This window comes from Propithecus coquereli, unplaced genomic scaffold (genome assembly GCF_000956105.1).
Source record: "Propithecus coquereli isolate 6110/MARCELLA unplaced genomic scaffold, Pcoq_1.0 Scaffold7, whole genome shotgun sequence".
NCBI classification, from domain to species: domain Eukaryota; kingdom Metazoa; phylum Chordata; class Mammalia; order Primates; family Indriidae; genus Propithecus; species Propithecus coquereli.
Window position 1 is genome coordinate 14,241,072 of NW_012153062.1, and position 16,887 is coordinate 14,257,958.

At 37.1% G+C, this 16,887-nt stretch overlaps 1 protein-coding gene across 2 annotated transcripts in view; it reads right to left on the reverse strand.

Annotated features, from left to right (window-relative positions):
- PRKACB (protein kinase, cAMP-dependent, catalytic, beta) overlaps positions 1-16,383 on the reverse strand; it is a 149,299-nt gene extending 132,916 nt beyond the window's left edge. The window contains exon 1 of one of the 2 annotated variants that reach the window (XM_012661093.1): positions 16,031-16,383. In XM_012661093.1, the coding sequence (XP_012516547.1) occupies positions 16,031-16,076 (46 nt within the window). In that variant the 5' untranslated portion in view covers positions 16,077-16,383. The remainder of the gene's footprint in view (positions 1-16,030) is intronic. The other variant, XM_012661097.1, reaches the window with a different exon arrangement.
- Positions 16,384-16,887: the final 504 nt, after the last annotated feature.

The following is a 16,887-nucleotide window of genomic DNA, read 5'->3' on the forward strand; positions in this document are numbered from 1 at the left end:
GCTCAACAAAATGAATAAGATAAAAAATTTTATGAGATAAGTGGAAACTAAAGAAAATCAACTGGAAAGTCTAGAGATTGAAAAGATAATAATTAAGGCCAGGAGCAGTGGCTCACGCCTATAATCCTAGCACTCTGGGAGGCCAAGGCTGGAGGATCACTTGAGGTCAGAAGATCAAGACCAGCCTGAGCAGGAGTGAGACCCCATCTCTACTAAACATGGAAAAAATTAGCCAGGCGTGGTGGTGCGCTCCGGTAGTCTCAGCTTCTTGGGAGGCTGAGGCAGGAGATTGCTTGAGCCCAGGAATTGGAGGTTGCAGTGAGCTATGATGACGCCACTGCACTCTAGCCTGGGGGACAGAGCAAGACCCGGTCTCAAAAAATGAATAAATAAATAAAAATAAAAAGATAATTGAAATTATATATCAGTAAACTTGATATATACATGTAATTAGTATTTCAGAAGAAGAAGAAAAGATGAGGTAAAAGCAATATATTAAAATATACTGGCTGAAAATAGTCGTAAATGAATAAAAGATATTGACCCACAGATTCTAAAAAATTACTAACATATGGGTTCTCTGTTCTGATCCATTGGTCTAGGTCTCTGTTCTTGTGCCAGTACCATGCTATTTTGGTTACTATAGCCTTGTAGTATAGCTTGAAGTCTGGTAGAGTGATGCCTCCCAATTTGTTCTTTTTGCTTAAGGTTGCTTTCACTATTTGGGGTCTTTTTTCGTTTCATAGGAAGCATAGAATTATTTTTTCTAAATCTGCAAAAAATGTTGTCAGTATTTTAATGGGGATTGCATTGAATCTGTAAATCACTTTAGATAGTATAGACATTTTAACAATGTTGATTCTGCTGATCCATGAGCATGATATGCTTTCTACTCTGCTATTTTCCTCTGCTATTTCCTTCCTCAGTATTTTGTGGTTCTCTCTGTAGAGGTCTTTCCCCTCCTTGGTTAAAAATATTCCTAGATATTTTATTTTCTATTGTGAAAGGTCTTGAATCTTTGATTTGATTCTTAGCTTGACTGTTGTTCATGTATAGGAATGCTATTGATTTGTGTACATTGACTTTGCAATCTGAGACTTTGCTGAATTTATTTATCACTTCCAAGAGTCTCTTGGCAGAGTCTTTGGGGTTTTCCAGATATGAGATCATTTTATCAGCAAAGAGCAATAATTTGACCTCTTCTTTCCCCATTTGGATATCCTTGACTTGCTTCTCTTGCCTGACTGCTGTGGTTAGGAGTTCCAACACTATGTTGAACAGAAGTGGTGACAGTGGGCAACCTTGTCTGGTTCCAGTTCTAAGCAGGAATGCTTTCAATTTTTCCCTGCTCAGTATTATGTTAGCTATGGGTTTGTTGTATATGGCTTTTATAATATTGAGATATGTTCCATCTATGCCTATTTTGTTAAGAGTTCTTATGATAAAAGGGTGGTGGATTTTGTCAGATGCTTTTTCTGCATCTATTGAGAGGATCATATGGTCTTTGTTTTTGCTTCTATTTATGCAGTGAATCACATTTACAGATTTGTGTTTATTGAATCATCCTTGCATCTCTGGGATGAAGCCCATTTGATTGTGGTAGATTATTTTTTGATGTGCGATGTGAATTTGGTTTGCTAGGATTTTGTTGAGAATTTCTGCATTGATATTCTTAAGGAATACTGGTCTGTAATTTTTTTTGTTGCATCCTTTCCTGGCTTTGATATCAGAGTGATATTGGCTTTATAGAATGAGATGGGGAGGATTCCTTCCTTCTCTATGTTATGAAATAATTTCTGCAGTAGAGGTACTAGTTCTTTGTAGGTCTGGTGAAATTCGTCTGTGAAACTATCTGGTCCAGGACTTTTTTTTGTTAGGAGATTTTTTATTGCTGCTTCAATTTCGTTACTCGATATTGGTCTCTTTAGGAATTCTATTTCTTCCTGATTGAGCCAGGTAGGTTGTGTGTTTTCAACAGTTTGTCCATTTCCTCAACATTTTCAAGTTTATGTGCATAGAGATTTTTATAGTATGCAGGGATGATATTTTGTATTTCTGTGATATTAGTTGTAATATTTCCTTTTTTATTTGTGATTGAGCTTATTAGGGTCCTTCCTATTCTGTTTTTGGTTAATATAGTGAGAGGTCTGTTGATTTTGTTCATCTTTTCAAGGAACCAACTTTTGTTTCATTAATCTTGGGTATAATTCTTTTGTTATTGATTTCATTTAGTTCTGTTCTGACGTTAGCTATTTCTTTTCCTATGCTGGGTTTGGGATTGGATTGCTGTTCCTTTCCCAATTCCTTGAGATGATTCATTAGATTATTGATTTGTGATTTTTCTGTCTTTTCGATGTAGGCATTTATGGGTATGAATTTTCCTCTTATGCCTGTTTTTGCTGAATCCCATGGATTTTGACAATTTGTGTCCCCTTTCTTATTTAGTTCCAAGAATCTTTTGATTTCCACTTTAATTTCTTCCTTGACCTAATAACTGTTCAGGAATAGGTTGTTTAATTTCCATGACTTTGTGAAGAGTTGAATGTTTCTGTTGGAACTGATTTCTAATTTTATTCTACTCTGATCTAAGAAGAAACATGGCATAATTTCTTTTTTTTTTTAATTTGCTAAGGCATGTTTTGTGGCAAAGGATGTGATCAATCTTAGAGCATGTTCAATGAGCTGATGAGAAGAACATATATTTAGTAGTTTTGGGGTAGAATGTCCTGTAAATGGACATTCTGTTAGGCCCATTTGTTCTAGAGTTCCATTTAAGTTCATCATTTCTTTACTTATTTTCTGCTTAGAGGATCTGTCCCATTTTGACAATGGGGTGTTGAAATCCCCAGCTATTATAGTGCTGCTATTTATCATTTTATTTAGATCATAGGGTTTGCTTTATGAATCTGGGCACACCTGCATTAGGTGCATTAATATTTAGACTTGTTATGTCTTCTAGTTGAATTATTCTCTTCACCATTATATAATGACCATTCTTGTCTTTCATTACTTTTGCTGATTTGAAGTCTACATGGTCTGATATGAGAATGGCTATATTAGCTTTCTTTCGGTTTCCATTTGCATGAAATATTGTTTTCCATCCCTTCACTTTGAGTCTGAATGAGTCCTTGTGAGTTAGATATATTTCCTGGAGACAGCAGATACTTGGCTGGTATTTTTTTTATCCATTCAGCCAGCCTATGTCTCCTGAGTGGGGAGTTCAAGCATGAATGAGCATTTTTAAAAAGAGGATATGCAAATGACAAATACAGATATGAAAAAACTAATTAACAGTATCAGTCATCAGGGATGTGCAAATTAAAACCAGGACACACTCACCAGAATGGGGTACAATTAGAAATATGAAAAACATCAAATTTGGGAATGATATGAAGCAACTAAAATCCTCAAGCACTTTTAGATGGAAGTAAGTTCTGTCACTCTGAAAACCTATTAGGCAGTATCTACCAGAACCACACACTCTATGACCCAGAATCTAGCAATTAATTCAATCTCATTCTCTCTTTCCCTCTCTCTCTCTCTCTCTCTCTCACACACACACACACACACACACACACACGTACACAAAGGCACACATGCATGTATGCATGTGTGTATATATACTACATATTTATCTAATAAATATTTATCAAAACATACATATATTCACCAAAAATCATGTACAAGAGTGTTCACAGAATTATTTGTAAGAGCCCCAAACTAGAAACAACTGAAATTTACATAAATAATTAGGTAAATTCATTTTGCTATACTCGTGCAATGTTATATATCTATGAAAATTAACAAACCACTGCTAACACAAAAACATGGAGAAATCTCACAAATATGTGAGTGAAAGAAGCCAGACATAAGAAATCTGTGATGTAGCATTCCACCTTTTAAGTCTAGTAATGATTGGGTAGAGGCAGGTAGGAAGCTTCTGGGGTATCAATAATATTCTATTTCTTGGTATGGGTGATATTTTAAATGGGTATTCACTTCATCAAATCCATCAACCTATACATTAGCATTTGAAAACTTTTTAAATGTATGTTACACTGCAATTAAATTTTTACTTAAAAATATTACTACTATAACAAAGTCTCACAATTCTGTTTCACAAAATCTTATAAAATAGATCCCAAAAACAACAAAAAAGTTTCCTCCTACCCACTCTGCCTTCACTATGGTCCCCACTGTTACAGAAACCACTAGGAAAAAAATTTTGGAGATTTTTGGGTCACTGTTTCCTTTGAGTACAATAAAGATTAAAGATTGAAAGTCATTAAAATGTTTGCTCCCCATGCTAAACTTGTATGAGTAGTAGAACAAGAAGGTTAAATCCAAGAGATTGTTAAGTCAAAGAAGATAAAAGTATTGAGGACAGGTACCTATTTATTAAACTGAATTGTGCATGTAATCAAATTTGTCATTTTTTATGTTGTTCTATACTTCATATAACTTCATGTTGATACTTCAATATTAATAGGCAGGCTACAACTTTCAAACAAATTGCATTCTAAAAGTTGAGCTGCATTAAATTTAAGTTTTCTGCATCTTGATTGTAAGTAGCTATATATAATACAGCAAGAAAAGAAAAAAAGAATACTTTTCTCCCCCACTCCCACCCTGGCGTCAGGTTTTACCCAAGACATTAAAATTAGCTGCCTGGTCACCAAAGTCAACCGCATTAGCCACACATACCGTAAATCACAGATAAGTTCACTTTAGTAAGATACAGATGAAAAGGGGAAAGAAGAGAAAGTACAGCCAAATAGCAAAATTGAAAGTTTAAGAAAAATGGGTGCATACTTTTAAAATGAGTGAGAAGACAGGTTGGATATAAAGGATAAGAATACACAATAACATAAGACCCCTGGGAAGGAGGGGATGCGGTCCAAAGTAATATTGGAGAAATTGGCTTTGCAGACAATGATGCATCATGAGGTAGTTTTTAAAACATGTCCAAAAATTCTTTTAACTAGTTCCATCAAAGGGGGGAATCTAATTCACCTTCCTTTGATATGGACTCATTCATAAGGGACTCACTTCTAATGAATACAATGCAGCAAAAAAGACACTGCTTGACTTCAGAGCATAGGTCATAAAAGGTGACACAGCTTGCACCTGGCTCTCTTCCTCTTTCTTGGAACTTAGCCACCATGTTATAAGAGGCCCAAGCCATATATAGAGATCGTATGCAGGTGCTACAAGTGACAGTCCCAGCAAAGGTTCAGAGTACCTACAGCAGGCATCAACAAGGAGACACAGGAATGAGCAAGTCTTTAGGTGATTCCAATTCCCAGCTTTTTAGCTGAGCTAGCTGATGTCAAATAGAGCAGAGAACAAGCTGTCCTTGCTGAGCTCTTCCCAAATTGCATTTTCATAAATAAATGTTGTCATTGTTTTAAGCCACTAAATGTAGCAGTGACGTGTGATGTAACAATACATAAATAGAAGAGACACCTCCTCTATCATAACAGAATAAGAAGATAAAGTTAAAATACAGTAGGTATGAATGTGTAACAGGAAGAAGTTAAAGGGGTCCTCGTCTGATAGCTTTTATTTTCTTTGTGAAATACGAGGCAAGATCATTATTTTGAATGAGAGATAATGGAGAAGTCAGAAGTATAAAGAGAGAGGAATGAAGTAGAAATTGTGAAGAATAAGAGACAGAGTTGATCAGAGAAATGTGGTAGAACAGCTAAGTCATGTTGACAGCCCATTTGAGTTGATGATAATGAATTTATAGCGCCCTTCAGGGTGGCTTTCTCTAGCAGTGCTTAGCTCTTGACTGAAAGCACTCTAAGAAAGCAGATAGCTGAGTATATTGGAGTAAGATACTTGTCAGAAATATGATAAGGAGACAGAAGTGCAAAGAATTTTGGGGGCCCGGTAATCTAAACTGGTTAAGAAGAAAAATGAAGAAGTGAGAGGGCTGACAGATGAATGGATGAGAGGTTCTCATGAAGAATGATCATAATGGGAATACTTTAAAAGCAAGCAAAAAGGAGAGGACGTTATGATCAAAGAATGACACACCTACATTGGCGATTCTTGAGCAATTAATGAATATGACAAGGTTCTTGGTGAGATTAGATATCTGAAATGAAGTGAAAAGGAGATAGGAGATAACATGATCAAAGAACTGAGATGCAATGATGATGGATGGCTCATTACCATAGAATTTGAAACTACCCATGATGAATGCAGAGCTTAGAGTATAGAGACTGTGAGCCCAGTGCAAAAGTTTTTGATGAATGTGAAGTAAGCAAGAGATTGGTAAATGGTAGCAACAAGGATGGGAAAGTGGTATACTTGAATGATATAAGTCTCAAATGATGAAGTTTTCAAAAGGTTGGGAGCATAATACTGTATGTCTTCCTACCTGACTGAGAGCAATCTCTCTCTACCACTTATAAGTGATATAATTTTGATATATAAATGTTAAATAAACTAACGTGCTAAAAAGAGAAAAAAGAGGTATCCTCTTATCAAGCAAATCAATTATAATTCCTAAATAGTGAATGCTTTATAGAGAAAGTTCCTGCCAACTGGGGAGGGGATTGTACACTTTTGGAAGAGGCTTGAATTTTTCACCCACTTAACTACCCATGATTTTAGCTTCCACCATGACATAAGCCAAGAACTGTGCCACATTCTAGAGATCAAAGCGCTAAACAAGATAGATACCGTCTCTGACCTCCCAGATCACAGAAAGCAATATAGTATAAGTGCTACAATTATAGATGTAAACATCTCCAAAATGGACTCAAAGCAAGTTTCTATTTCAGTCAGTTTCAGTCTATTTCCCAAGATGATCTCAGAAATTCTATACTTCTTCCTACATAAACTCCTATGTTGCATTTTCACCCTAGTATCAATCTCAGGCACCTGTGTATCATTATATACCTTATCATAAATATTTAAGTATCTGCCTTCCAGTTTAAGGAGATGAACCAAGTTTTACTTTCATTTGCATCTACAGACTAGCACAGTGCCTGGTATGAAGTAGGCACTCAATAAGTACTGATTAAAAATGACTACAGATTGAGTGAATGAATGGCAAATAAATAAATGTTTTGCCTCTGTGTCATATTATGAGTTGAATTACGGCTTATTTAGTGACTTCATGATTACAGCCTAAACTGCAACTCATATTCTTCTCCAGTTTAACATTTAATGGCTCCTACCCAATGAGGGAGCCATGCTGAGATTGAAGGAGCTAAATTATAGGTACAGCTGGCCCCTGTAAAAGAAGCTAAGTAAAATCTGTATCAATATGTTCTCTCAAGTTTGTGGCTTATATATGACAATGGCCTGCTGATGCTATATGGTTACCTACTTAAGAAGAATATGGTATAGAAATTGAATACTCATTTTACTAAGACCCTAAACTAATCATATCTCAGGATAGTTTTTTTTTAATTTTTTGAGGACAAAGTCCAGATGGTGAACACAAATTTGTCACAGACTTAAAGGTTTAGACTTAACAGTTGTCTTACAAGAAAAAAAGTTTCAGATGGCCCTGAAAAGTTAACATATGGAATAGTAGGCAATAGTGAACACAACATTAAACTATAGCCATAAAGCCTGGGACTTTATAAATTATTTTTTTTTATTTCAGCATATTATGGGTGTACAGATGTTTAGGTTATGTATGTTGCCCTTGCCTCCCCACTCCCCCCCAAGTCCGAGTTTCAAGCGTGTCCATCCCTTGGATGGTGCGCATTGCACTCTTTGTGTATGCAAATACCTGTCCCCTCCTCTCCCCTCCTCCCTCCCCCCTGTCCAACATCCAATAGATGTTATTCTTATATGTACACTTATGTGTTGATCAGTTAATACCAATTTGATGGTGAGTACATGTGGTGCTTGTCTTTCCATTCTTGGGATACTTCACTTAGTAGAACGCATTCCAACTCTATCCAGGAGTATACAAGAGGTGCTATATCACCATTGTTTCTTAAAGCTGAATAGTACTCCATGGTATACATATACCACATTTTATTAATCCACTCATGTATTGATGGACATTTGGGTTGTTTCCACATCTTTGCAATTGTGAATTGTGCTGCTATAAACATTCGGGTGCAGGTGTCTTCTTATAGAGTATCATTTGTTCTTTTGGGTAGATGCCCAGTAATGGGATTGCTGGATCGAATGGTACTTCTACTTGTATCTCTTTAAGGTATCTCCATATTGCTTTCCACAGAGGTTATAAAAGATATGGCATCTATATTGGATTTTCTAAGGCAGAATCAATTTTAATTATGCTAGTGCATCAATTCAACTAGTTCATTTCTCTCTTTAAAAAAATACTAAATTTGATTCAGAAAATCATCTGCATAGATGCAGAGCATTACTGAATCTAATTTACATTACAACAGAAAAGTGAAAAACCAAAGTATTGCCAAAGAAAACAACCTATACTCTACTTCCTACAACATTCTTATAATTGTGCTTTTACTTGTCTAAATCTTTCATGAAGACAACTCTTTATTCACCAATCCATTAGTTAGGAAATAAAAATAAATGAATGGATGAATTATAACAGATTAAAATATGAAAGTACACTAAAAGCAATTTAAGTTACACTTCCAAATCAGGGGAAACCATTTGTTATTTGCATAATAGTAATAAACCTCAATATTAGCAACAAAAAGACCTATCTTATGAATATTGATGATTCTTTTGGAAGGTGTAGGGGGCTGGAGAGGTTATAAAACACATAAAAAGGGTAAAAAGGCAAGCTGCAGTGGCACGTGCCTGTACTCCCAACTATGCAGGAGGATCACTTGAGCCCAGGAGTTCAGGTCCAGCCTGGGCAACATAGGGAGACCATGTCTCAAAAAAAAAAAAAAGTTTTTTTAAAGTATTAAAATTCTCTAGATTTTTAAATTGCTAAAAATATTTCCTGAATTTATAAGCACAGATGTTTTCACTTTTAAACATCAATGATGACTAATCAGTTACTTACATTTGTTCTTTAAGCCCAGTTTATATCAAAATTTTCTGTACTTTTATTTGCTCTACAACTAGTTTTTATAAGTTTTGAGGCACTGTCCATAGTGTTTCATGTTTAGGTCAGCAATCTCAGCAATCTCAGATTTTCTCTGTATTGTGTGATGTTATACAGTTTAATCATGTAGCCCTGATTTTTCTAGATTAGAGTTCATTTTTATAATTTTTTTTTTTTTTTTTATTTTATCCTTTTACAGTAGACCTCCCATTCTCTTAACTGCCCTTCATCTAAATTTTCTCTGGTTCTGCTATATTCAAAACACCACAACTACATATAGTATGCTAAAGGTTTTACATAAGAATAGAATGTTTTATGTTTTATTTTCAAGATTCTCCCCCAATGACAAACATTTAGATGGTGCCTTCACATAGTAGAACATGAAAATATCTTCAAAGATCAATACAATGATTCATAAATTTGTTTCTTAGGTCACAATTTGGAGACTATCATTCTTTAAATACAGATCAAAAATTTTCCCTAAATACCTTGCATTTATTTGCTCATATTGAGGATCATTTGCCACTTCTCTGACTTCACAATTTATGAGAGCTTTCTATGATTTATCCCCAAATCTTGCTACTTCTCAAGTGTACATTTTTCCTTTTAATAAATATAATAGAATCTTTGGATTATAAAGCTGAAAGAAGAGATCATAGAGTCATCTAGTCCATACCTCTCAATTCTATACCATCACTTGGAGACATTAAAACCATTATCCAAAGTGAAGTATTGGAAAACAGAATTTAGATTTTTTTTTTTTACTCCCAGTTCAAGTTCTTACTATGAAATTACATCTGAACTTTTTAATATCTATTTTAAAGGACTCTAGGGGGAAGAAAACTGATACTTACTCAGTACATAATATACGATGGTACTATATTTTACATGGTCTTTACACTACTCCACATAATTCTACAAAGCTCGATAACGTACAGGATGCACACTTAAATTGTGAAAGTAATATTTTATGACTTTAAATTACTTTGTTTCTTTAAAAGTTACATTGTTCTCATCAATGCTTTGGCTTTTATTCTTTTTGAAACAAAAAGGCTAAATTTTTAGTAGTGAGAGTTCTTAATTTATACAAGTAATGCCAGATGTTATAGTTTCTACAGTTTCTAAACAGCTGGCTTTGAAAAGTGGAGTAAAATGAGGATGAAATGTGGAAAAGGTCCCTTGACCATCCAAGGACATTTTCCTTCCATGGCTGGGAGAATAAAAAACAATCCACATATACAACAACCAACTAGATATCATTTCTCAGAAATGCCACAGGCACCCCAATATCAATGTGCCCCCCCAAATCTGCTTCTGCCCTATATTCCTTTCCTGTCTCCATTACTGGCATTATAACCCATCCATCAAGACACTAATGCTAAAAACCTGGGCATCATTCCCAATTCTTCCTTTTTCTCATTCCCCACATCCAATCAGTACAATATATTCTGCTTATTTTATTTTTCAAATTTCTCCCATTTCAGATCCTTTTCTCCATCTCTGCCTATACTGCCTTGGTTCAAATTCTCAAAATCCCTCAGCCAATTACTATAGGAGTCTTCTAATTGATCTTCCCATCTGCAATCCACTTGCTCCACAGTGAATTATCTTCACAGTGCCACCAAAGAAATCTCTTTAAAATCCAAATTTTATCATGTCTCTCTCTATATCAAAGCCTACAACAGCTCCCTAATGTCTACAGAATAAAATTCAAACTCTTTCCATTATGTGGCTCTGTGTCCATGTCTTCAGTTTCATATTTCATTATACAGTCTTTCCCTCCTTCTACCACCAGCCCCATACTCTTATCATTTAGTCATGACCGATAACTTACTTCCTTAACCTGAATATGCCACGCTGTTTCACTCCTCTGCATGTTTGCTTACCCAGTGTTCCTTCTACTGAGAACACCCCTTCCCCAGTAGTCCTTCCGGTAAACATTTTCCATTTTCAATGCTTAACTCACAGGGCACTCCCTCATTGAAGTCCTTTTTGAACCTCACCCTCCCCATTCCAGTGGAAATTACTATTCTTCCTTTGGTTCCCCCATTGAAGTTTTATGAAAAGATTTGTAAGTTGTTTTTTTTTTTTTTCATTATTTGTTAACATGTCTATCTCCTCCTGCTAGAATATAAGAATATAAGCAGCTGGACCAGGTACTGTGTCCTATTTAATCTTTATTCCCATAGAATTGCATAGAGTCTGTCACACATATTAGGAGCTCAATTATGTATACAGAATGGATTAATGAATAAATAAAGCAATGAACAAAGAAAAGAACTATACAGGATATTCTTGAAGGAATATTTTTTAAAAGTAAAATACTCAAAATGATATGGTACTGACCTAAGTATATTTACCTCCCATAAATTCCACGTTTTTCTATTTAACACATTTTTTTCATTTAAAATTTAAGATTTATTCATCTGAGGAAATCTGGTCACCCATGTGTACTAACATTTATCACCTAGATATACAATTTCATAAGTTGTCCTAATTGGGTCTTTTAAATTAATTTAGTGGTATATAAAAATGAATTATGTTCAACTCTCAATTATCTGACAGGATCTTAATAGCTATCCTGGCTTGCCTAGGATCTTCTCACGTGCTGCTTCTGCCACTTAGCCATGGCTTACTTTTCTAAGCTGGCTTTCAGGCCTCTAATTATCCTGTTGCCAGCAATGAAAGGCAACAATGTGTCTATATCCTAAGTTGAGGACACTGAGCAGGAAAATAGGAAAAATGATTCCTGAACATGAGACAATTTTATACAGTAATCTGCCCAAATAGAATCATAGAATCATGTGACTGGATGAAATTATATGTATTTTGTCATCAAAACTGCATAACTGATGGTTTTGACTTTTTCAAAATTTTTTTCTTAAGCTCAAAGAACACTATTTCCAAGTACCTGTGAATTCTCTGGATTGGAACAAATATCTGCTACTGATTTTCCTTAAAAAAGAAGTCTGATAACTGAAAAGTTCAAAGACATAAGATATAAAAGATCACTAAATTTGTTCAACATTTAAATCTACAAAAAAATTTCAATAAAAATATATTCACTGAGAATCAGCATTAAAAACTACAGAATTTTAATTATAGTACAGCCCCCTAAAGAATTTAACTTTGCAGTTAACTTTATAGATTATCCATAAATTACTGCACTATAATAATTTGATCACTGAGTTTATAAATGCTTATTCACAGGAAATGGTGAAGAAATAAGTTACTTCTAGTATGAGAAAAAATAAATCCAGCATTTTGTTCATCTACACATACTTATGAGGATCCACAAATAATCAAGATGACAGAAAGATGGGTTGGCATATTTATTACATGCAAAGACAGGTATGTTCTAAACCTGAATTGTCCAATATACCAAACACTAATTAGCCATGTGTAAGTTAAAGATTCAGTTCTTTGGTGGTACTAGCCACATTTCAAGTGCTCAACAGACTCACATGGCTACCAGCTACCACATTAGACAGCATAGGTGGAGAATATTTCTGTCATCACAGAAAGTTCAATTACACATAGCTATTTTAAACCATGGTAAAATGCAAATTTCTACATACTTTCAAAACGGTAATACACACATATTAGCCCTCAAAAAATGTTAGCTGTTAAGAAACTTGCATTTTTGTTGAACCTAGTCTACCTGTTTCTTGATTAATTTCTATCCACCTTCAAGTTCATAAGAGAGACTCTGGAAAACATTGAAAGATCATTATGTAAACACTAGGCTATATGGTGGCTTTACCACTTGCATTCATGAGAAAATCTGCATCCAAATCTCAACCAACGCCTCAGGCCATAGGCCCATAGGCCTCAACATCTTTGCCATGAATGTATAATACAAAGCCCCACAGACAACTTGTAGGTATATTTTTAAAAATAAATAATGCCCCCTGCCCCCCGGGTTAAAAGAAGTGGCATGTGTTTTTTGTGTTGGTGACTGTGGGTACAGTAAAAAGTAGGAGACTGGATAAATAAAACAATCTTAAATTACAAGACCTTAAAACTCCTCAGAGAATTTTATCATCACTTATATTTCCAGAAGTTTATGCTTTTGTGTATTAGCTGATGTTGAAATAACTACACTCAAATTTTGAAAGGCATATATCTTTGACAGTAATTTTAAAACATACACAAAACAGTTAGGTATGTAATAGTAAGAGTTGTTCTTTCATTAAGTTTTGAGACACATCAATACAATCTCCTAATTCACTACCATAGAACAAGCATCCAAATTAATGTTATCCACAGAAACTGTGGAGATGAAAATGGAATCTCCCTAGCTTTCAGATCTTACTACAGAAAATGTTTATTCTAAGAATAGAGGGACAGGTTTCAATAGAGTATAACATAAATAGCAGATAGTCAACACTAACCAATACCCTTCTCAATTATCTTTATGCTCAACCTTCATTATTCTGGAATATTTTTGGAACTAAGCTCCAGAACCACCTGCCTGTGTGAGGCTTGGTCCTAACCAACCCTCAAATATTAATTGACTTGATATTTTTTAGCCAGCTTTTCAAAATCAAACATTTCCCCTATTGGCAATTTTCAGAGTTCTAAGTTCATTCTCCATGATGTTAGCATTTATATTTTGCCCTTCAGTTAGGTTTTATACATACATGTTCTCTCTCACAGTAGACAGTAAAATTTTTGAGCTTTTATTTATAGGGTCTCCAATTGAAACTAAAACATTTGGTAAATATTTTGAAAATAAATGTATTAACTGATGATTTAGGGATGCTGAATAGAGTCAGGGTGTTCTAGTCCTTACTCTTATTATTAATGGTATAATCTCACTCCAGCTTCTTAGAGGTCAGGCTCTTTGAAATGGAATGACTGCACATGCTGATCTCTAAGATCATTTATATTTTTAAAAGTTTATGCTTCTATGTATCAACTGAAGTTTAAACAATTAAATTCAAATTTTGAAAGACATATTTTCAAGAGTAATTCTTTAAAAAAATACACAGAACAGGTATGTAAGGTAAAAGTTTTTCTTTCATTAAGTTTTAAAATGTATCAATACAATTTCTTCACTACAGTACAACAGCAACACATACCTAATAACATTGCTTCAAATGAAATTACAAACATTGATCGACCCATGACATTGCAAATAATTTTCCCCGTGACACATAATTTGCCATTTTCTTTTATCATTTCACAATAGTTTTTCAAACTATTATAACTACTTTTTTCCATAAATAAACTTACATAAAAAGCTGGCTAACACATTTAAGAACTATGCTGCCACTAACACTTAAAACTTAGGAAAGAATTTATTCATAGAAATAATTTAAATATGTTTAGATAAACATTTAAAGTTTTTATTTTGTTTTCTGTAAATATTCCAAAATTATCTCAGAGCTATCAGTTTCAGATTAATACTGCCTAGGGCACAACGGGTTTGGCAACTTAATAACAAAAGCATATAGGTCTCAGAACAGTCTATCATTATTAAAATATAAACACTATACAGGCTAGCAGTTGCTAATGAAATTCACTTATATGATCAATCACCAAGCACACTCTTTTGTAACACAATTAGCACATGAAATTAACAGATCTTTAAATTAACAGGGAAAATGACAACTTGTCAGGTACAAATAATTCTTTACATTTTTTGCATTCTTTATACTTTCTGTACAGTTGGTTACTACCTTGGTGCAATAAAAAAAAAGATAACATACATTACATAAATTCTACCTCTACATTGGCTTCTTTAAATCTCGATATCACATACTAAAGTATGTTTTTTAATAGCTTATATGATAGTTCCTCAAACTTTTCTGGACCTCCTGAAAATGAATACCAAAACCTTATTGATGAAACATAAACCATATAATCTCACTTTTTGTGGGATCTCACTTTTGTACTTTAAACAAAATAAATGATTAAATCCTTGTAAATGAATTCTTTATTGATACAGAAAAAATGCTATTTTCTTCATGCTTAAGTATAAAATTAGCCTATGTTACAAACAGAGAAACATTAAAAGATACTATTTACACAAACCTAAATCAATGACCAGGCTCACTTCAAGTGCTGAGATGTCATATACTCCTGGTGATATAACAAATATCATTTGTTATGTGGTCATTCTGAATTATAACAATCTAATATGAACTTTACAAAGGGAAACCAATTTTCCTTTCACGACCATTCTGATTCACATATATACACACATATATACACATACACACGCACCACAGAGTCATACAGAAATTCAATTTTCATGATTATGTTTTACTGTTTGGTGTAAAGTGTGGAGTGCCCACACTTTCAGCTCTCAGAAGAAATTAACCGTGTTCTGGAAGCACTTCAACTCCGAATGACCTTTAAGTTTACAGGCATTGTAGCACATTCTTGGATGTCTACAGAAAAGGCAAACCAGCCTGGCTTTTTTCTCTAACGGATAAAGTTGCTGTGTGGTCTCATTATGTTTTCCACTCCTAATCGGAACAGATGGGAGGATCTCTGAAACAGAGTGGTCCACACTGGATGAACCTCACCTGCGGAGAGCAAGGCTAGCAGCCCCTCGCCTCGAGACAAGGTTGGGCTGGACCCCAGTGATGGAGGGAAAAGAGCCAACTCAATCCACAGCACTACCTGTAGCTCCCAAAGAGGGGGTCGGGATGGGGCGAACAAGGGGTGGTATGGCACAAAGGACTTCTTTCCTCGGACCATATTTGGGGAAGTGATCCAGGATGTGTGCAGTACTCGCTCTAGTAAAAAAGGGAATGGGGCGCTCTCCTGAGCTCTCCATCCGGCCCTTCGCGCTCAGCCCTCAACCCGGAGGCGGGGAGGCGGGGGACGCGGGTGGAGGAGGAAAGCAGCTGGTCCCCGAGGCCCCCTGGAGCGGATCCCAGCTGCCGCTGCTAGGCCCCGACCGTGCCCGCGGCCTCGGGGGCTTCGACCCGGAGGGGCGCTCCGTGCCCCGCGCCGGCCCGCCCAGCGGGTACCCAGACCCGACCTTCGACTCACCGCTCTCCACCTCGCTGCCTTTCTTGGCGGTCGCCGTGTTCCCCATGACTGGGGCGATGGCAAGAAGGGGTCAGGGAGGGGAAGGGGTACTGGGGCCCTCCCCGCCGCTCCACAGTCTGAGGTAACCCCCGCTTCTGCACCCGTCCGAGCGGTGAGTGCGCCCGGCGCTGGCGCCCGGAGTCCGGGCGGGATGGCCGAGCCGGGTCTGGGGAAAGGGCTTCAGCTAACTCCTTGGCAGCGGCGGCGGCGGCGGCGGCGGCGGGCTGACACTCCCCCTTCCCCGGGCCCGCCCTCCCTGCGCGCCCCAGGCAGCCGCGCGCCCTGGCCAGGCCCTGGCCCCGGTGTTTCTCCGCGGGCTGGAGCGCGCCGGAAGTGACGTCAGGCCCGGGGCCCCGGGGGCGGCGGTGGGCCGCAGCTGTGGGTAGCCTCGGTATGCGGGCGGCGCGAGGGGGTACCGTCCCCTCCGTAGGTGGCGGCCGGCTGGCGCTCGGTGCCCATCCCTGAGATAGTGGGAGGCGGCGTGGGAACCGTTAGCTTTGAAGAACGCAGAGTCCCCCCTCAGGCTGGCGTTCCCCGTGCTCTGGAGCGGGGTCGCGGGAGACCGTGCGGTTGCTCGGGTTGCTCGCCTTGTGCCCCCGCCGGCCGGGGAGGAACCTTACGGTCGGCTGGAGATGGCACGCGACGGGGACCGCTGGGTCTCGCCTCTGGGCCGCCCGGACTAGTCCCTAATCGCGGTCGTGGTTGGGGCTCTGCTTTCCCTCACAGATTCAGGTATTCTCTGAGCCCCCCACGTTGTCCTCGGGTTAGAAGCTCCAGTCACAAGCCCCGTGATGTTGCCAGTGAGGTTTACTAGCTCT